At 41.0% G+C, this 22387-nt stretch overlaps 1 protein-coding gene across 5 annotated transcripts in view; it reads right to left on the reverse strand.

Moving 5' to 3' along the window:
* Positions 1–15335: 15335 nt before the first annotated feature.
* Positions 15336–22387, reverse strand: part of CCDC186 (coiled-coil domain containing 186) — a 52685-nt gene continuing 45633 nt past the window's right edge. For all 5 annotated transcript variants that reach the window (XM_030568313.1, XM_030568308.1, XM_030568312.1 and 2 more), the window contains 4 exons: positions 21185–21265; positions 19643–19853; positions 16793–17012; positions 15336–16213 (listed from right to left, as the gene is read on the reverse strand). In XM_030568313.1, coding sequence (XP_030424173.1) covers positions 16130–16213; positions 16793–17012; positions 19643–19853; positions 21185–21265 — 596 coding nt within the window. In that variant the 3' untranslated portion in view covers positions 15336–16129. The remainder of the gene's footprint in view (positions 16214–16792; positions 17013–19642; positions 19854–21184; positions 21266–22387) is intronic.

Here is a 22387-nt window from a genome sequence, read left to right on the forward strand (position 1 = left end):
CATATATTCTCTCTCTGCACCTGCAGAAGAAGCTACTGCTGTCCAAAGCTGGTTTAACATTTCAACAAACTCTCTTGTTCCAGGTGCTCAGCCAGTGACTTCCACCAGCACACACACACATTCTCAAACTGAGGGTCATGACCCTCAGAGGATCGCGAGGTTATTACATGGGGGGATCACAAGCTCTCAGCATCCACCCCCAAGCCTGCTTCACCTGCAGCATTTGTAATAGTGTTAAATGTTTTTTAAAGTGTTTTTAATTTATAAGTGGAGGATGGGGGTCACACTCAGAGGTTTGCTGTGTGAAAGGGGTCACCAACACAAGTTTGAGAGCCACTGGTTTAGGACTTTACATAAATTGTCATAATTCTAAACATTTATTTTAAGGGAATAGTTTAAAATTGGATTTTCAAGGTTAAACTTTAAAAAAAAAAACTTTTATCCAGCCTACATTAATGTTTAATAGCAAAGTTGAAAAACTTCAACATTGAAACAAATAGGCCTTCATTTTGATACTTTTTCCCCATAATTTTTGTCAAAATTGACACTGTGAAATGTCTGTGTTTGATGAAACTGCCATTTTTTGGAGGGAACAGTTTTTCCTGCCAAACTTTTCCATCAGCTCTGCTTTTTCATCCGTGCTGTGAGATTGTAAATGTTCCACTTCAAGGAACTGAGCCTTTAGTTTAATTGTTGGCAAAACATCTGCTGTGTGAACTGCATTTGGAGACAGGCAGGATGCTCCTTAGAGATCCGTCCACTAAAAAGAAAAATGATATTTATTCACCTCCTTCACTATGTCCTGGCTAATAGCCTGGCCCCCGATTCCAAGAGCATCTCATGCCAAATCTGTCTGTCGTGGTTTATTGAGGACTAGCTATACTTTTTAAGTGTGTGGGATAGGAGAGAAGGGGAGGGGGTTGCCTGGAGGAAGGTGACCTGTCTGTCTGTCTCTCTCTCTCTCTCTCTCTCTCTCTCTCTCTCTCTCTCTCTCTGTTTTTGGGTTCTTTTATGTTGTTCTGAATGCTAAGAACTGAAGTAGTAGATACAAAAGTTGCAGTGTAATATCTTCTGTGTATCCCATGAAAGAGGTGGCAGCTGTAGTGTTTCATCTAGCAGGAGCCTCCGTCAAGCCAGAGGGAATCCTGAGTCTATAAAGTAGATTTAGGGTATATCTACACGTAACTCTACAGCAATACTGTAGTGCTTCAGTGTAGCCCCTACACAGTCCGACAGCAGGGGGTTCTCCCGTCAGCATCAGTAATCCATCTCTCCGAGAGATGGTAGCTAGGTTGACAGAATCCTTCTGTCAACCTACTACTGTCTGTTCCGGGGATTAGGTCTGCCGGGGTGTGGATTTTTCACACCCCTGACACATGTAAATATGCCAATGTAAATTCCCAGTGTAGACCAGCCCTACAAGGGTCTGGTTTCTCCTCCACCTCTGGGTATGGCTTGTAGCCAATGTTACATCAGAGGAAAGTAGGCTCGAGTGCCTAGGCTTGGGTCTGGGGAAGGAATGAGATCATCATTCTCCCAACCTTAACCTCCGGGGGTCACTTCCTCCCACTAAATTATGAATAATAATTCTAGCAGCCACCCCCTTTGCAAAGAGCACAGTAAAAATACCTGGGAAGAGTCCCTTCTACCATCACCCTTGTGACAAAGAAGAAAACAAGAGGATGCCAAAAAAAGGGCAATTGCTCATGAAATATTTTCTATCCAGGAAAACCAGATAGCAAGGGGCTTTGCTCCGCAACAACAGGTGAGAGAGCAGTTCTAGTAATTGGGGATTAACACTGGAAAGGTTCCAAAGAGGATGGAGCTAGGCTGTTCTCAGTGGTGACAGATGACAGAATGAGGAGCAATGGTCTCAAGTTGCAGTGGGGGGAGATCTAGGTTGGATATCGGGAAACACAATTTCACTAGGAAGGTGGTGAAGCACTGGAATGGGTTACCTAGGGAAGTGGTGAAACCTCCCATCTGTAGAGGGTTTTTTAAGGCCCAGATTGACAAAACCCTGGCTGCAGGGCCGGTGCAAGGAAGTTTTGTGCCCTAGGTGAAACTTCCACCTTGCACCCTCCCCAGTCCCCGAGCCTCTGCCCTGAGGTGCCCCCCCTGCAGCAGCTCCCCACCCGCCCCGAGGCACCCCCACACACATGCCAGCTCACCCCTGCTCCGCCTCCTCCCCAAGCACGCCATCACTGCTTCACTTCTCCCACCTCCGAGGCTTGCGGCGCCAATCAGCTTAGGCGTCGCAAGCCTGAGAGGCAGGAGAAGTGAAGCAGCCACGGCGTGGTCAGGGAGGAGGCTGGGCAGGGGTGAGCTGGGGCGGGGAGTTCCCCTGCATGCTGCCTCCCACCCTTACTTGCTGCAGGCGGCCCTCCCCGTGCCCCAGCTTCCTCCGCCTCTGCCTAAATGCCGGCAGCGACCCTGGCAGCCGAAGATCCGGTCACTGCCGAAGAAAATGCTGCTCCCCAAATCCTAGCACCCTAATTCACTTAATAGGTTGCAGCGGCCCTGCCTGGCTGGGATGATTTAGTTGAAGCTGGTCCTGCTTTGGGCAGGGGATTGAACTAGATGACCTCCTGAGGTCTCTGCAGGGCCGGCTGAGGCTTTTTTTGTTGCCCCAAGCGGCGAAGGCGGGGGAACCGCGATCGGTGGCACTTCGGCAGCAGCTCAGCTGCATCGCTTCATTCCTCGGCAGCAATTCAACAGCAGGTCTTTCACTGTGAGAGAGACTTGCCGCCGAAGACTCGGATGTGCTGCCCCTTCCCATTTGCTGCCCCAAGCACCTGCTTTTTTGCTGGTGTGTGGAGCTGGCCCTGGGTCTCTGCTAACTCTAATCTTCTATGATTCTGTGAAACAGGTCTCGGAGGCCTTTGCGCCATCCCCCCCAAGCCTACCCAACAGAATACAGAACTCCAGTAAAACAAAAATGACATGCAGGGTAAGACAATTCAGCAAAGCACTCAGCATGTGAGGAGTCCCACTGACATCCGTGGGACTAAACACATGCTTTTAAATGCTTTGTTGAAATGTGCCTTGGACTGGAGAGCAGTAATTTCATTTGGTTTTATTGAATTTTAGATTTATTTCCCTGCCTCTTTGCTTTTATTGTCTGCAAGCTTAGACATATCTTCTTTCCTTGCCACCATTATTACATATGACCCCACAGTTATTACATATATGGTGCCCTTCCCATTATGACTTTCTCCACAGTATCTATAGGGAGACTCAGGTTTTGTTTCCTTCCTCTGTTTTGTATCTATGCACTTTCTTTTCCCCAAAAGTTTGATAAATAAAAAAGGAGAAAATATATATATCATGCTTTCTCTGCTATTCAGGAGCTATTCTGCTCCACTCATGGTCTTCATTTGGATAGATTAGCATTCCACTAGCTTTGTATGTGTTTACAGCTCCTGGTAGAATTAGTGAGGGCTCTCTAAGCATTGTTTGAGCTTGTGCATCTCTCACCTCTACTACATATCTCAAATTAGTTCATCTTGTCAGATCTGATACAGTAGAACTTCCAAGTTACAAACTGACCAGTCAACCACCACCTCATTTAGAACCAGAAGTATGCAATCAGACCGCAGCAGACACCAAAAAGAAAAAGCAAATACAGTGCGATGCTGAACACAAACTACGGTACTAAAAAAGTAAAAGGGAAAATTTTTTAAAACAAATTTGGCAGGCTAAGGAAACAGTTTCTGTGCTTGTTTCATTTAAAGTAAGATGGTTAAAAGCAGCATTTTTCTTCTGCATAGAAAAGTTCCAAAGCTATATTAAGTCAATGGTCAGCTGTAAACTTCTGAAAGAACAAAAGAAGGATTGGTGCAATCCTGTTTGTTTACAAAGAATGTGCCAAGTCCTATTTCCTGGAGCACAGTAGGATCAAATAGGAGGCAGGTTCCTTCCTCATATTCCAGATTTGTCCTTCCAACCAGCAATTTGCCCAAAATGCTTTCTGAGCTACCTCTCAAGGAGTTTTCTCAGTTTGCTAGCTTACAGCTTGCTTCTAATAGACATGCAGCTCCACCAACTAATCCCCTAGCTCCTGTGTTTATCTGTCCCCAGGAAAACTCCTCTGCCTGCATGGCTTAGCCAATGCCCAAGCCTTTCGTATTGTCTAGTCCTTGGATGGTGACTTCCACTGTTTGATGATAGCCAAAACAAAGGAGCATGTCATTGTTTCCTGGTTTTACCTAGCTCACCCATCTGCTTCAATGAGATTTGTAATTGCCCAGAGATGAGATGCTTGCTGGGAGCCACGTTACCTCCACCATAATACCGTGAATAATTGTATCAGAAAATAAGCAGTACAGTCCATGCAGGAGTTCTTATTTATTTTTTCAAGCAAATGAACTAGACATAATCCATTTTGCACAACTGAATGGTGCTTCACTGAGAGAGCAGGCTTGGAAAACAAAAACGAGAACCTAAGAAAAGGAAACTTTTTAACATCCTCTTGTAAAAATGTAATCTGGTAGCCTCGGTTACTGGCATATTTACCAGTTCATCACCGCTTGGTCCTGCAAGCTTCAGTTATCCCAGAAGAAACAAGGAAAACTCAGTTTAAGGTGAATGTTTATAAATTTTCCAGGAAGTGGTTGGAAGGTCTATCTCCATTTGTCAAAAACCAATTCAGCTAGCCTATTTTTAGCCATGCTTTCTTATCTAAGAGCTTGTGTGCTCGGTAGCTCTTCCTTCTGTGTCCCTCAGACCAAGGCTTCAGGATTTAGCGACACAACTCCCTAAGTATATGGTTTCTCCAAGTCATCTCTCATTGTCTATCCCTGTTGGCTTGCCCCCTAAAAACTCACCAGGGCCTGAATTCTCTAGTTATGGGCAGCAGGTGAACCCTTCCGTCGGGGAGGCTAGGCCAAGCCCCCATGGCCAAAAGAGCCCCGGCTGGCTTGCCTGCCGTAGCCAAGCCAGCCCCTCGCCAGCACCAGCCTATTGCTGGCTGGCCCAAGCTCCAGGCCACCGGCTTGAGCTGAACCCCTGCTAGCTTCAGGGTAGAGGCCTCCCGGGGAACATGGGCAGAGCCACAGCTTGGGTCGGGGAGGCTTAGTCTGCCATGGCCTTTAACCAGCCATCCATGCCTCCAGTCCTTACATATGCAAAACTTGTTTGACTTCAGTGGGTGTTTCCACTGCTCAGGGGCTGTGACCCAGATTAAAAACGTGCTGTGATAGTGCGGGCTAAAACAAGAGGGCTTGCAACTATCACTGTCACCAAATTCCTAAGTACTCTGCCCACTGCCAATTAGATCCAGAGTCACTGAAGTATGGATCAGTCTACACATCTCGCCTTTGAACTGGCTGCTTGGATTTGGGCTCATTTTGATACAAAACTACTCCAGTTCCACTCTGCATAGGAGAGTTGAGAGAAATTTCTCCTGGCTTGTCCTACAGATTTTTACAAGAAAACAAGTCACTTTCTTTTTAATTACTTTGTGTGACAGGTCAGGTCTGAATATCATTACTCTTCATACTGATTCAATCTTTCTAAGTCCTTTCCAAAAACCATCGACTAGGGGTAATTTTAGTACCAATTTTGATAGTGATGTGTTTTGTTCATTTTTTTTTCTTTTTCGGCAATTGTAATGAATAAAATGAGATGAGACCAATAGCTTAATACAAGCTAGTGAACAGCTGTCTAAAGGAACAACTTCAAATAACCAGTTACTGGCCAGGGTTAAAATCAAAAGTGAGTGGGAGGGGAAAGGCTCTGTATTCCATTATCAGTCCCCTGAGCTATCCGCTCCAACCACTGTGCCTGGCTAACCTCTTCTCGATAGTGTAAATTAAGAATGAAATTTTAGTTTAGAATTTTCTTGCTTTAGTTAGTTCTAATCATGTAATGATTTTTTCCTTGCTTTAAAAAAGTCTCAAGAATACAGTATACCGGAATGTTGTTAAATAATTCTTGTGCCTTCAGACCCACAACAAATCAAGTTTTCCAGGTACAACCATGATTCAGGAAGGTACTTAAGCATGTGCCTAGCTATAGGCACATGATAGCCCCATTGATTTAAATAGGAATATTAACGTGTTTAAACTACCTTGCTCAATTAAGACTTCCCAGTTAGGTAGCACCCAGCAGATCCGAACATTCATAAACATACTGAAAGACATATGTCATATTTACACATCAGCTGAGAAGAACTTGTTCAGAGATGCTCCGGTATAACAGTCATCCGCTTATGCATGCAAAAGTCTTACCACATCCAGCACAGGTCCATCTTATTTTGTTTGTTTTTTGGTTTACTTTTCAAAAACACTCTACCCAGGGCCAGCTCCAGGCACCAGTGAAGGAAGCAGGTGCCAGGGGCAGCATTCCGTCCATTGCTGGGGCAGCATGTTCGGGTCTTCAGTGGCAATTCGGCAGCGGGTCCTTCAGTCCCTCTGTTACTCTTCGGTGGTAAGTTGGCAGCAGGAGAGGGATAGCTCAGTGGTTTGAGCATTGGCCTGCTAAACTCAGGGTTGTGAATTCAATCCTTGAGGGGGCCACTTAGGGATCTGGGGCAAAAATCAGTACTTTGCCCTGCTAGTGAAGGCAGGGAGTTGGACTTGATGACCTTTCAAGATCCCTTTCAGTTCTAGGAGATTGGTATATCTCCAATTTTAAAAAAAAAACTCAATTGGGTTTTTTCTTTCCCCACCACTTGGGGTGGCAAAAAAGCTGGAGCTGGCCCTGACTCTCTGTGACAAACCTCTGAAAATCAGGAAAAAGTCTAGAGTTTTCCAGCCCCCCTGGGCTGCGCACCATTGGAATGTGGTTCTAGCCAGAAAAGTAACTGTGGATTTCCAATACTTTCCATATTTATTACCAATAATTTAATATCAGATTGGCTCAGTTTAAGACTTAGTACTTATCTACTGCTTTACACCGTTAAAGCCCTTTACAAACACAGCCTTACAATAGCTCTTTAAAGCAGGAATGCATCTTTGTCCCCTCTCCCCTATTGTAGAACAGAGGTGAGATATTACTTGCCAAACATTGCATAGCAAATGGCAGAGCTAGGATTAGTACTAGAGAATCTGCTTCCCTGCTCAGTTAGGCTGCTACTGTCAGGGCCGGCCTTAGACCAAATGGCGCCGCAGGCAAAGAACATCTTTGGTGTCCTCCCTCATTTGTTAAACTTTTGCCTTATTTTTAAATTGCATGTGTAGAATGATTGATTTATAGCTGTCATATAAGGTGATAAATTTGCATGATAGGATTTTGAATCTGTATTTATAGAAAGTCTGGAAGGTTCCACAAGATTCTACAAAGGTCCAGAACATTCTAGAGGTTAGTGGAAAAATGAATCCACATATGGAATACCTGAAACGTTACTTTGGCAGCATGGCTTGGGCGGTTTCCTTCATACTGGTGGAGGGGATGTAAGAGGCAAAAGAACAAAGTTAGACTGAGCTAGTCTATAGAACTGACAGTAAGAAAATGTTCTCCTCAGATCCTTATCCTGTTCCTATTGAAACCAGTTGGCATTTGCCATTAATTCCAATGGGAATAGAAAAGGACCTTTCTGTCATATCCTGCCATCACTTCAGGAGGGAGAGAATCTGAGCTCACTTATCCCTAGTAAACATACTTCAAAAACTCAAGCCCCCATCCTATAATTGAATCAATTCATGCAGATCTGTTGGCAGAATCCAGCCCTTAGTCGACCATTTTGGTTGAGAAGTGAAGCAAAATGGAACCCAGTTTGCTACTGCTCCAGTGGTGCTACTATATTCACCTTGCTGTCAGAAAACAAGCAGGTATGGCTTGTACTTATAAAAGCAGCTAATCTGTTAAGGTGCTGTTCTTGCAGTAATCTGGCAGCAGCAATTAATCTGGCCCATGTTAGTAAATATTGGATTTTCAAGTTTTGTATTGGAGGAGAAGATATTTTAATGGTAAGGCCCAATTGTTGGAGCTGAATATAATAAAAAAGAGACAAAATGGAATGCCTTTTATTGGACCAACTTTCATTGGTCTCTCTAATATATATCCTGGGACTAACATGGCTACAACACTATAGTCAGAATAATACAAAAGCTCGATGTAGATCAGATCTACTGACAGTTTTATAGGATGGGAAAAAATCTGATTCTAGTTTTACAGAATGTGCACAAGTCTGAAATCAGTTTTACTGTTCGTGCAGGTGTATCTCCAGTATACAGTCACAGTGCTGTACTGCCATCTTGTGTTTATGCTGTGCAATAGCAAGTTCTACTTACAGTAACAAGATTTACCAGGCCCAGTCTCTCAGCTTCTGTAACAATGGTTAATTAGAAACTATTGGCACTGTAGCATTTAATCTGACCACTACATTTCTAGACAGACAAGCAGTTAAATATATGCCAACTCATCCCCATTTTTTATTCAGTTTTATAATCCTAGATTCTAGCTGTCAGGGTCATATTTGAACAAATTCTGAATTTTGTTCTGATCGCTTAAGAACAGATTTGGGTATTGTTAGGTCTGATTTCTCTTGTTAAAATATTCTCTATTATATAGTTTGAGTAATTACTCAGTTTCAGCTGTTGCCCCAGGAAATAAAGCCTAATCACCATGGTAGATTCATAGATTCTAAGGCCAGAGGGACCATTTTGATCATCTAGTCTGACCTCCTGTATACTACAGGCCATAAACTTCCCCCAAATAATTCCTGATCATATCTTTTAGAGAAACATCCAATCTTAATTAAAAAAATTCAGGGATGGAGAATCCTCCATGATCCTGGGTAAATTCTTCCAGGGATTAATTACTCACCATTTAATTTCCAGTCTGAATTTATCTAGCTTCAACTTCAAGCCATTGGATGGTGTTACTACTTTCTCCATTAGAGTGAAAAGCCCATTATCAAATGTTTGTTCCCATGTAGCTACCTATTAAACTGTAAAAGTCATCCCTCAAACTTCTTTGTTAAGGTAAATAGATTAAGCTCTTTGAGTTTCTCTAAGGCATGTTTTCTAATCCTTTACTCATTTTTCATGGCTCTTTGCTGAACCCTCTCCATGTTAACATCCTTCTTGAATTATATACAGCAGAAATTGGACATCGTTTTCCAGCAATCATTCCACTAGTGCTGGACAAGTAACATAACTTCTCTACCACTACTCAAGATTCCCCTGTTCATGCATCCCAGGATCTCATTAACTCTTTTAGCTGCAGTGTCGCAGTAGGAGCTCATGCTGAGCTGATTAGCCTCCTCCACCCCAAATATTTCTCAGTCACTGCTTTCCAGGATAGTTCCTCATCCTATAAGTATGGCCTACGTTCTTTGTTCCTAGATGTGCATGTTTACATTTAGTGGTATTAAACATTTTGTTTGCTTGCTCCTAATTTACCAACTGATCTATGTGAATCAGTGACCTGTCTCCTTCATTATTCACTGTTCTGCCAATTTTTGTGACAGCCACAGACTTTCAGTGATTTTTTTTTTCCCCCAGGTAATTGATAAGTGTTCGTGTAGGGTCAAAACCAGATTCCCACAGGACCTCACTAGAAACAGATGCTCAATGAGTAATTTCAATTTACGTTTTGAGATTTAGCAAGTAGCCAGTTTTTCATCCTTTTAATGTGTGCTATGTTAATTTTATTCTCTAGTTTTTTAATCCAAATATGATGTGGTACCAAGTCAAATGTCTTGCAAAAGTCTCACCATAAGCCTGTGTTGATTTGCATTAATTATATTGCCCTCCTTTACTACTTTATTAATCAAGCTCCATATAAGCCACTCCATTATATTGCCTGGGAATGATTGTCTGGTTGACAGGCCTAGACTTACCCGGTAAGTCATCCTGTTTTAATCTTGTACCAATATTTCAAGAGTAACTTTCTTTCAGTCTTCTGGAACTTCCCCAGTGTGCCAAGACTTACTGAAAACTAGCATCAACAGTTGAGCAACTTCCTCAGCCAGTTCTTTCTAAACTCTTAGATGCAACTTATCTGGACCTGCTGACTTTTAAAGTCTAAATTTTTAATAGCTTGTCTTACATTATTCAGAGATTCTAGTGAATGGAAAGAGTTATCTTCACCATACGATGAAACCATATTTCTTTTTCCCCAAAGACAGAAAAGAAATAGTTATTGAATACTTCTGCTTTTTCTGCATTAGTATTGATAATTCGACCATTTCCATGGAGTAGTGGACCAATACCATTGTCAGGATTTTTTGTTTTAAACATACACGAGGAACAAAACAAAATCCACATCTTTTCCTCAGCTCTGCTGGCTATAGATTTCTCCTTGTCTTTTGGCTTCCCCTATCTATTTTCTACAATTCCTAACTTCTAATTTATATTCACTATCAAATTCCCCTTTATTTGCTATTTATTAAATGGTTTGTTTGCCTTCACTTTGCCTCTAAACCAGATGAGTTTAACCAGTATGACATTTGTAGGATTGTGGCTTTTTTGGGCATTTAGTAAATTCTCAAATTCCCAATTATCATTCACATTTTTTATTTAAATACTTCCTCCTGGTTCATTTAGCTCATAATTGTTTTAAGCTTTGTGAAAATATATATTACTGGTCTGGACTCTAGTCTGCTTGCATGACCAAGTCATGATCACTTGTACCAAAGCTACGGTTCACTTTTAGTTGGGTGATCAGTTCCTCTTTATCTGTTAGAACAAGGTCTAATATAGAATTCCCCCATATTGGCTACAACACTTGAGTTAGGACGTTGTCATCTATGTTTAGAAATTCCAAGGATGTCTTTAGTGCTGGAGGTCTCATGCCACCAGTACTAAACTCACTTCAAGTCCCCCCTTGTGATCATGCATCTTTCTTTCATATGCGTTACAGATAGTGTGTAAGGAGGTGGTCATCCTCTTCCGAACTATGATTTGGTGGTCTGTAGCAGACACGAACTAATACCACATCTTGAGCTTTCTCTTAGGACATTCATCCTTAACCTTGGAAGAAAGTGGTTTTGAGTACTTGTCAGTTACTTGGAAACAGCTCATGCCATTTTTGACAGAGTGCTGCTCCTTCTCCCATTTTGCCCTCTCAATCCTGCCTAAAAATAAGATACCATTAAATGTTAATCAATGGTTGTACCAGTCATCCTCCCCAGGTTCAGTAATAGCAATGCAATCCACTTTATGCTCAACAATGAGCAATTCTCTTCTTTGTTACCTAGGCTCCCAGCAATTGTGTAGAGGCAATTCAGTAATTTCTTTCCATGTCCTTTTGGTTCCTCGATCAATTTTGTTCTCAATAACTCATGCCATCAGTTACCCATTTAGGGCAGATTTGCACTCCCACACTGGAGAAAGAGGACTGGGCATGGCCCAGGATGTAGGCTACCCCTTGCAAGGGATATTGCATGGCCTCTCTGAAATATAGTAGCTATAACAGCTAGGTGGTATTAATAAGCCACATGTACATAAAAGGATATTAGAGGTGCTCCAAGGAGGTACAAAATACAAGCTTGTATAACCATATAACTGTCTGACCTTCCAAATACTCACTCTCTCCACCTTCTTAATTAAGAAATTAGGATGTAATTGAAAATCCGGGCTCTGGGCATATGAGCAAGTCTCAAACATCCAAAAATCACTTGATTTAAAATCATGTTTAGATTCTCCTGCACAACTTGAACTCTCATACCCATGTCATAGGTTCCATCCCCAAAATGTTACTCCAAGTCGCATCTTATAAAGGAACATGCTACAAAAGCAAAGATTGGAATTGGGGAGCCTCTCCTTTTGAGGATCTGGGCCTGAGGTCTTACTTTGCATGAGCAATGAGGATTTCCCAGCTGTGACACATACGAAAACAAGCATTCAGACATTTGCATGTTTTATTTCAAAGTACACTATATACATAATGTGTAGTCATGTCTTGAAAAACTTCATTTTATACAGAAACATATCTACAAAATTAAATCAATAGTCAGTATCTTGTCAATACACATGTACATATTGGAAGATTGAACATTTTCACCAACAGAATGGGTAAGTAAATAAAACCCTTTTTGGGGGTGGGGGAATCTCATAACTATATCTATCATTTTGTATCATAGCTGAAATATTTATTTGGCAACATTTTTAGTTATCTTTTTGAGCATGAAAAGTTGGATTTCTTGTGCCACCTACTGTTACCATAGTTAATCAAACAGTTGTGTGTCAATAGTAAAATAAGTCATGAATAAAAGTACTGATGGTTTATGGACAGGCCTGTACATCTGAACTGCCTTGCTGCTCCCAAAGTAAGTTGTGGATGTAAGGTAAGAACACAAAGCAATTATACTGCAGTGCAGAACCAGTTTCAAAAGTTATACTTCTTTCAGCATGTGTTGCCAGTAACAAGCAAAGAGGATCAGTAAGCAACTGCAAAGCTGAAAGTGTTTTAGGAACAAACCAGATCTCATTGCTCTTAGTCTATCCACAAAAACTAAACTTAAGTACACTTAAATGGAGTTAAAAGGAAAGCACAGCCAATCTCTGGTATACAACTACATATATACACTATTCAGATACAGGGGTCTGACTTTGTAATCTGAAATAGGATATTCCATGGTGTGGAAAGCCCACCACAATTAGGCAGTCAGAAGCAGATTTTCTTTAGGACCTGAAACAATCAGCTTGGATGAGTGGTGTGTTACCAAAAAAACAACCTGCAAATTCTACTTCAGCCCATAGATGCAACTGGTTAAAGGTTTAAATGGGTATTTTGAGAAGGAGCTTGAGGCAGTCAACTACCTAGTTACCACTAAATTTCACTGGACAGTGGGCACCTAACAGCTTATGCCTCCTTCTGAAAACAGGAGCCTGTGGGGATACTATACTTTCCATAGTTCAACATACTGACTTTATTTAAAAACCCACTCTCTCCTCCCATATGAGAGCCTGGCTGATATTTATCACTGTGCAGTGGCCAGCACAAGTGTTGGCAACAGTTACCTTACCTAAACAAGGAAAGTGGATACAGCTGTTGCACAGGCCTTGTGCTGATTCTGTAGAGGGCTGGATTTCACTTTGATTTAAAGCTAGTCCCCTAGAAAAGAGGCTGTTTAACAAATGTTTTTCCCTCCAACAAATAAATATTACTCTTGCTGTATACCATGAAAACACTAGCATATTAGTCAGACATATATTCATGAGGAAAATACAAGCCTCATAATTTGCAGCAGCAGCATCTTGCACATGAGAACTGACATCAGTAAAGTCAAGCAAAGCTACTCCAACAAATTATTCCTACACCAATCTGCCATCATACTTTCCACATGATGCAAAGATGTATAGAAGAGCTAACAAATACCGAAGTGTCATTTCCATCTGTGATAGGGGCATTAAAGAAAAAGCCTATTCAAAACATCTGACTAGAATATAATGAACACTAGAATGTCTTGGTCATGTACTACATGTACACTTTGTACTACCAAGGGAAAAAATCTTGCAAATGAGTAGTGTTTAACAGAGGAAGCAGCACTTTTCAGCAAGACAAAAGGATAACTGGGTGCTCTAAAATCATTTAAGAGCTGGAATGACACAAAGCAATAAGAATTTTCACAATATCATTGCACTTATCCCATCTGCATCACATTTCTTTACTACGTTCACATTAAACAGCTGCAGAACACCACATTAAAAGGTTACATTATTAAATACCATTTCTCTATTTGCTGGAGTAAACTTGGTTTCAGATTCTAAACATTGGAAACATTCTGTTTCTTCTTTTTTAAAAAAGCATGACAACAAATCTGGTACCTGTAGGCAGGGCCAGCTCTAGCCACTTCGCTGCCCCAAGCACAGCGGCACACCGGTCCCGTGGCTCTGGGGGACTTCCCGCAGGTGTGCCTGCGGATGCTCCACCGGAGCCGTGGGACCAGCGGACTTTCCGCAAGGACGCCTGCGGGAGGTCCACTAGAGCTGCCTGCTGCCCTCCCAGCAACCAGCAGAGCGCCCCCTGCGGCATATCGCCCCAAGCACACGCTTGATGCGCTGGGGCCTGAAGCCGGCCCTGTATGTAGGTATGAAAATTAAGTTCTCATTTAGAAACGTGACCTTTGTTCCTGAACACTTTGGGGTCTAATTCAGTCAGACAAACTTACTAGTCCACTCTGACTTCAAGAGGAGCCAGAATTTCACCCACTGATTTCAATGGGAGTTGTGCCAATGTAACTAGGATTCTCTCCTTAAGAGGTTAACAAAGTTTTCCTACCCACTTCCTCTCCTAGGAATGAAGGTGAGGTAATCCTGAGCCAGGGTGGCTAAGCTTTCATCACAAGGTTGCAGGACTGGCCTCATTTGTTCTTAGGTCTTGGGGGGGAAAGATGTATTTAAAAAAACTGTAATAAGGTTGAGAACCAGAGCTGGGATTCTCCAAGTTTTAAATCAATAGTTTAGCTTCTTCCAAATAAATGCTCAATTTAAAAAAAAAAGTAAAGATGACAGTTATTCAGAACTCATAAGGAACTCTAAGCAGACCAGGCCTTGATCCTAAAACCACTTACATACACTGCTTAACTTTACATGCAGCAATAAATCTTCCTGACAATCAGAATTGTTCTCCTAGCTCAAGTTAAGCACTCATGGGTAAAACTTTCAGATGGGCTAAAGTGACTTAGGGACTTTTGACAATATGTAGGTACCTACATAACTTTTGCCCTGTGTTTGCAGGTTAGAGCTCAGTCTGCACATGAAGTAAGTGGGTAGGAGGTCAGTGGTATGAGAAACATTTAAAAGATTAATGGACAACACTGTGTAATAAGGTTTTAAATAAGTGGCCTTTCAAGTTAAAATGACTAATGTTAAATTCTGGAGTGTTTGTACGGGTGCACTAAATACTTTTCATGAGAACAGGAAGTGCAAATATTGAATAAATACAGTATAAACCCTAAACATATTTACAAGATGAACTGGTCTCACTCAAGCATTTTAGTTACGTGGGCATGAATTCCATAATATGCATTTACTGTAGGAGTGGAACCATTCCAGTCCAGCTCGTTACCTTTTTCTAGTATTAAACTAGAGAAAATATTGTGACTCAGTCTCACGGTGACACCATTCTTGTTATTTCTCCATCACTTTGTGAATGAAGGGTGGGGATATCAACTGTAATTTCAAATTATGGTCACAATTCCATCATTCTGAGACTTTAATTCATATTAGTAAAGTTGAGTCTGATTTTCGTACAGCTTCTACAGTTCCACTAATAAATTGCAACTCATCATTTAAATATATCTTTATGGTCAGTTTTACTAGTAGGGCTATATTTACAATTAAGATGACTAAACATAATGGGGGGGGAGGGTTTTTTTAAATGGACTGGAATGTCTTGGAATAAGGGAGTACGTATATAAATAATGGACAACTTAACTCTCATACTTTAAAAATTGTTAATTTATATTGAAAAATCAAACTTATTTTACAAAATCTACCTGAGTTTAAAGTTCAGATTCGTATGTCTAGAGATCTGGAGTTTATGAAAAACTTGGTGAGTTGATACAGTCTGCTATAACTGAAAATGCCTGGTATCAACAGCAGAAATTTCTCATTCTAATTTCTTGCTAGTTTACCTGCCCCTTCTTTCCCCCCCCCCAAGTCAATTCATATTACATTTCCAGGGAAGCTATTAACCTTTTGTCCAATGGTAAAATATGCATCATGTCCTTAATTATTTTTACAACAGTTAATTATAAAGCCTCTTTTCCATGCATCTGTTAATTTCTTGATCAACTTAAATATATCAAACACTTATAAAGTAGGGAAGAAAATTCTGAAAGCCCTGGAAGCTCAGTAGCACTGGATATGTTCCACAGCAATCAGTTCCCCTATTCCTCCAAGCTTTATCATTAGCAGGCTGTTTAATTGCAGAGTGTGGAAATTCAAGTCTCACTGAAATGGACTCTACATGCAGTGCACACTGCAAAGCCTCTGGATGCCTTAATTTCAGAGAAGAGTTCTAAGAATGTAGCCTATAGTAAAGTTCATCAATGGCTGAGGCAAAACAAATGTCACACAATCCTACAGAGCCTCTCGTGTCCAGAAGAACAATTGGTGTGGTTAAAGGTTTGCAGGATTAGGCTCTACCATTGGTTGACAGTCGGTTTATAGGAGAAACTTCAGAATGACAGGCTGCAGCACCTGTTTCTTTGTTCTGACTGTTCCATAGTTTGTTACACTTTCTTCATTCTCCGTTCCAGTTCATGCTGGTGCTTAATGAGCCGTTCTATTTCTGTTCCTAGTGTCTGCAGATTTTCCTTTGAAGAAAAGAGGAGGGGCAACAAGAGGGAAAGATCAGTAGATGCACCATACAATATTGAATTTAAATTACCACTTGCCATTAATATGAGTGGACCGCAACCTGAAAATAGCATGTTCACTTGGCAGTGAAATGGTGGGGAAGAAACCCTTCTCTCCCCGCATTATTAGTGGGATGCTCTAAAGGAAAGTATCCTATCTTATAGATTTTAGGATTCTACTGAGCATGTCAAAGTTCAAAACTAATAAATATACAAAGATACTGATAAGGAATCAGAGAGCAGTTTATAGATACAATTAGTAAGGAATGTTAGTCATGAGCCTAGTGGCAGGAGAATCATCCCTATTTTTTTTACACACACACACACACCCTCACCCTCACATCTGTACAGAAATCAGAACGTGCATCTCTGGAGCATATTTTTGCTCTCATTGAGTGCTATTGATATTACAAGACAAACCATAGTGACTTAATCTCTAAAGAGACCTCTTCTTTGGTACTTGTGTTCAGGGCAGTATTTATTTGAGAAGAGCAAAAACATTGACTCCTAGAAGGAAAGGCTATCATAGGTACTCACTTTCAGTGTAATATTTTTTAATAAAGTATCCTCTAGCACAGCCTGTAGCTTTCTATTTATCTCCAGCGAGAGTTCTAATGTGAGCCCGCTGTCTGCGGGATGCGATGTATACAGGGATGCCATAATGCCACCGCGCCTGCTCAAATGGACTTTGTTAAAGTCCGAGGCTTCTGAGGACAGCGTGCCGGCTTCTTCCCGCAAAATGTAACTCTGAATAATTCTGGAAAAAGAAGAGAAATCAGAGTGAAACTGCAGGTGTTGAGTTATAAATACTTCCTACAAAGAATCCTGTTCTATACTATATTTGGTTTACAACAAAATAGATCTTCACATGCATGATCTCAAGAGCAAAACGGGAATACAAAACTCCAGACTTAGAAGGGTGTGATCAGATGGGGAGAGGGCTGAAGCCATTTCTTGCCCCACACAGATTCATCTCTTTTTTCCCACACATTAACAGCAAACATCACCCAAAATAAAGATTTCCAGGGTCCACCCATAGGATTTCACCCTTGGTCTCTCCTTAACTCCCATTTAAGTCAATAACAAAGCTCCCACTGCCTTCAGTGGGGTTGGGATTTCACCCCAAGAGTATGCTTGGTGACAAAAAGCCACCCCAGTACTGAAGGCCATGACTTTAGCAAAGGACTAAGCGCCTTGAGGAAAGGGGCCATCTTTGTTTTTTGTATTTGTACAGCACCTAGCACAATGAGGTCCTGGTCCTTGAGTGGGACACCCAGATGCTAGAAAAAGCAAATAAATAATAAACGGGTGTGAACTGCAACAGTTCTTGGAGACAGAACCTTATTATGTGGTTTGAGTAGAACCCAAAGTATTTCCAGAAAAGGTTCTGTCAGTTTTATTAGCAGAAAAATTGAAGGGTGGGATTTTGCAAAGCATCTGAGTGACTCAAAAGCACAAATCCCCCAAAGTTGCAAGCTATGCAAATGTAATTCAACACCCTTCTGCCTATGCATTATAATGTAGTTTTTAATTACATGATCATAAGACTTTTCCACAGTCTCCTGCCTCACTGTGTGCTCAGGATGGAGCTGTTCTGGAGATAAATAAGAGCTGTGTAGTTAAGGAGACCCCTGCCTTGTCTGGTGAAGTTGGAAGGTGTGCAGTGACTGAGGCAAGGGATGACAGGAAGATAAAGAATGGTGTCCTAGGTAAGGCAGCTGACTGCTATCCTGGATAACTGGATACCCTACCTCTGCCACAGAGTTCTTTTGTGAGGGTGGGCAAATCATTCAATCACAATTTTCACAGATGGTTACTAATTGTGTGTTCCTCATTTCCTGGATACTATGAGACGATTTGCAGAAATGTTGAGCATTCATCACTGCAACTCAAGTCACTAGCGGCCGTGTTTTGAATGTATAAAGTGCTACATGATGCTAAGTACTCAAATGCTCGGGCCTGACTTTTCAGATTGGACACTAAGACCAGCAGGCACTTTCAACCATGCTCTCAATTCCCATCTGTAAAAGGGGGATATCACCTTCTCTTCTCACAGGGATATTGTAAAAATACACTGAAGTTTATGAAGTATTCAGCTACTGTAGTGACGAGCCCCTTAGAAAAGCTAATGAGGAAATTAACAATTGCGTCTTCAGAGCAGGATTTGAATATTATGCAGTAAATAAGGCCTAGGGCCACTCACTGAAGGGAGAGGATAAAATAAAATACTGAGTAGCTGCTTATTGGGTGAGCACTGTCCATCTTGCTCAGATTGAATCTGCGCTGATTCAATTTACATGAAAGGCAGTAATTACTGAGAGTCAGAAAATTGCATTAGGTTTCTGAAAGTTTTTTTTTTTTTCCCCCCAATTAGTCACTTTTAAACCCTGGCTGCTTTTCAGAACAGCCTGTATTTTTATACATAAGGCACCAAAACACATTACTTGTTTTTAGTATGTTTTTGAAGTGCCAAATTTATTACTAATTGTTTGGCTTTGTTACACTCTGAATGAGCCAGCGTGTTTAGCATTTTGATTGTAGTAGTGCCTAAGCAACCCAGTGAGGGATCAAGGCCCTGTGTTACAAGGTACTGTACTAGCACTACAGAGGGTCCCTACCCCAGAGAGCTCACAAGCTATGATCTTTTATGAGACACCATCTAATGAGATGGCATCACCATAATAGATGAGTGCATGTGATAATGGTTAGATTTAATAGCAAACATTCCTTCAAAAAAGGTGAGTATACGCCTACTTCCTCCCCAGGACCCCCAGCAATACTGAACAAGCAGATCTTAGACAGGAACCTAGCCAGTAGGCTAAGTGACAGGAGATCCTAACGGCATGGAGAAGAGAAAGCTTATACTGTATACTAAAGATGGATGGGCTTTGGCTCAGATTTTATTACACTAGGCATCAATTATCATTTATTATTTGTATTACAGTTGCACCCAAAGGCTCCCATCAGGAATTCTACTAGCCTCTGCATCAACAGGGGACCTCTCAGCATAGAAGTGATGCATCACAAGCAGCATCTTTTTGAGAGGGAAGAGCGTGACTCTCTATACCAGAGTCACACCTCAAACAGCCAGAGGGCGTCACTGTTAAAGCAGAGAGAGGCACCATTGGCAAGGGGAAAGCTGCAGCGCTGGCAGCTCCTGACAAGTTCAAGGAGCAAATGGGACTAAGTCACAGACCCAGGGCCTTCCATTTGGTGCTGCATAGTGTAGAGCTGTTCACAGAAAATAAGGCCTGCTGTGGTTGCAATTGTTTTATCATTTAACATTTTTCTATCAAGTTAATTTTGTGCATTATGTAAGAGTCAGAGTGTTCTAGTGCAGGGCAGTAATTGAGAGCCAAGACTACGTGATCCAAATGTCATACATACTTGGTTTTTTTCCTGATTTCCTCCACCAGTTGCTTAATGTGATCTTCCATGAATTCCATCTTTTCATTTTTCCGAGCATGAGCCTTCTGTAGTCTTACTATTCTCTCAATCAGGACAGCCTTGTCCACTTCTGGGAAGCTATCCACAGCTCCTGAAGATCCAGTATTCTCAGGCGAGCGATCTTCGTTGCTGCTTCGAGCGTTAAGGGACCCTACCAAACAGTCACATGTTTATTAGAACACACACAGTTGCCAAAGTACACTATTCCATCTCATCACAAAAACAATAGCTCCAGACTGTGCCCAAATATTTTCTTAATAAAATGTTGATCTCGTTTAGCTACTCATGGAGTGGCTGCACGTAACTAGTAGCATTTTCACTATATAGATTCAGACAATGGTAAACCCCTCACTGTGAACACAGCTATACTGGAATAAAGGTGCTTCCATCAGTATATAGCCTATTTCTGTACAAGAACCTTTATATGGATAAAACTCTGCCCACACTAGAGAGTTGGATCAGCTCAATTGTATTGTGTTCTAAACAGATATAGTTAAACCTTTACCAAAAACCTGTGTATAGACCAGTGAAACTATTAAATACAAGAGTGCTGCAGGGTTAACCCCTCTCAGGTTGATAGCAGGAAAAATACCGAGAAGCTCTGGAAGCAACTTTAAAAGTGACAGGGTGGAGAAGGATTACGAAGGGAAAAGAAAGGGCTACATATCTCAAACACAACCTTATGGACTAAAGGTACATCAACTCTGATATAATTAACAATATGATATTGATCAGGTAAATAAATGCCAATGATACTGCAGAAAAAAAAAATTCCTTCATGGTAGAACAACAAAGAAATAAATTTTACACAAGCACACTGATGCCTGTAAATATGCCAGCTGATTTACCATTTACACAGTGCCAATTGTCAATTAGTGCAATTAATTAAATAATGGAGGCAACTACTGATTTTTGTTTTGCCTTTGGCTACATTTAAAGTGTCATCTAAGGTACCTCTGCAGTAAGTTCAAAAAGACAGGAGTAAAAACAAACTAGACTGTCTATAATAAATACTAACACAGGGCTTCAATTACATTAACAAGTGCCATTATTTGGCCTGAGACCCCTCTATCTATATTAAGGTTTTGAACCTCAATGAATTCCCCTGACTTTGCAACATGAGAAAGATATTCCTTTCTCTCAGTTATACATACATTGACTTTTAGTTAAGGATTACTCATATGGGCAAGCACTGCAGTTATCAGGTTTATGTATCTCAAGACTCAAAGAAAAAGGAGGATAGCAAGTCAAAATGGACCCCAGGACTTTTGCCACCAAGACTGACAATATTCCATAAGTCCTGGTGCTCTATAGGAGAAAGTTTTGTTGAAGTGTTAACAAGAGCATTGTTCAGAAGTACATAACCCACAGAAATAACCAATAACTATTAAAAAAACAAACACTCTAAATCTGTGCCAGTAAAATAAGTTTGAGTTATTGAAAACTGAACAGTGAAGGCAGAATTATTATTTGTTATGTTACCTGATGAGCTGGAACGACTCCCCATACTGCTAACTTCTTTATCACAGCTGCCATTTTCAAGCTGATCCAATTTCCTTCGTGCTAACAAGAAAACATGATGAGGGTTACCAAAATGGGGAAAAAATCTTAAGGAAATGGAACCCACACATACATACCACCCCAATCCACCAGGAGTTGAGACAGTTTTCTTTAATTGCCATATCATGCATGTAAGAATACTAGTGACAAACAAACCATGCGAATATTACTAAGTGCTTGGTCTAAGGCCCATTCAAGTCCATGGGCTTTGGACCAGTCCTCAAGTGAAGAGGTAACACAGAACATGTGTTGGGTTGTCTTGAGCTAATATTTAAGCTATGCTTTATTACTGATATGGCATGCTATTTAAATAGCTAATGAGTGATGTGTAACAGCTCTGCTCTCTGGAAATCAGTTATTCCGTGACTGCTATCACTACTGGGAGCAGACAGCAGTGTCTGTGCCCAGATGTTGAATAGTGCTGGGAGAAGAAATATGAGCACGTGTGTTCATACCTGTATACGGTAAACAGAATGTCCTCTCCCAATATATGAATAGTACACAACAGTTATGTTTTCACCTAAATTCCAAACACCTCATTAAGCCAAACTGCACTCTTATAATTCAAAAGTGCACGTGGTCTGAATTTAAATGTTAACTTCCTGAAACTACAAAATTAATAATCAGTTTCTATGCATTTATACATTTAAACAGATAAATCACTTCCTTAAAATTAAACAACAAATGCCACCACCAACAATTCTGGCTACAGTAGGCATTTAGAAAGCTTCTCATGCATCTTAAATAGCCTTCTGTATAGTGATCAGGAATCAAATGTATCTGGTTACCATGGATGAAGTCTCAAATGTCACATGCAATTTGACTTCATAGAATATCCTTTTAGCTGAATACCAAGAATGTGTAGATCCCTTCCAGTACTTCTACATTTTAATTTGAAAATTACACACGTAACGTGCAAACAATTTACTGCCTATGAGATTCAATTTATGGTGCAATCCGGCAAGCCCTCCATCCACAAATCTCCTATTTGATACAAAGAAGGCCTGCAAGTATTGCACCCTAAGAGAATATACAGATGCAGGCAGGAATCCTTCTCTAACAGTGTATGCTGGGAGTGAGGAGGACTATGTTAGTACACTCTAGTGCAGGGGTTCTCAATCTTTT

Source organism: Gopherus evgoodei, chromosome 7 (assembly GCF_007399415.2).
Source record: "Gopherus evgoodei ecotype Sinaloan lineage chromosome 7, rGopEvg1_v1.p, whole genome shotgun sequence".
NCBI lineage: Eukaryota > Metazoa > Chordata > Testudines > Testudinidae > Gopherus > Gopherus evgoodei.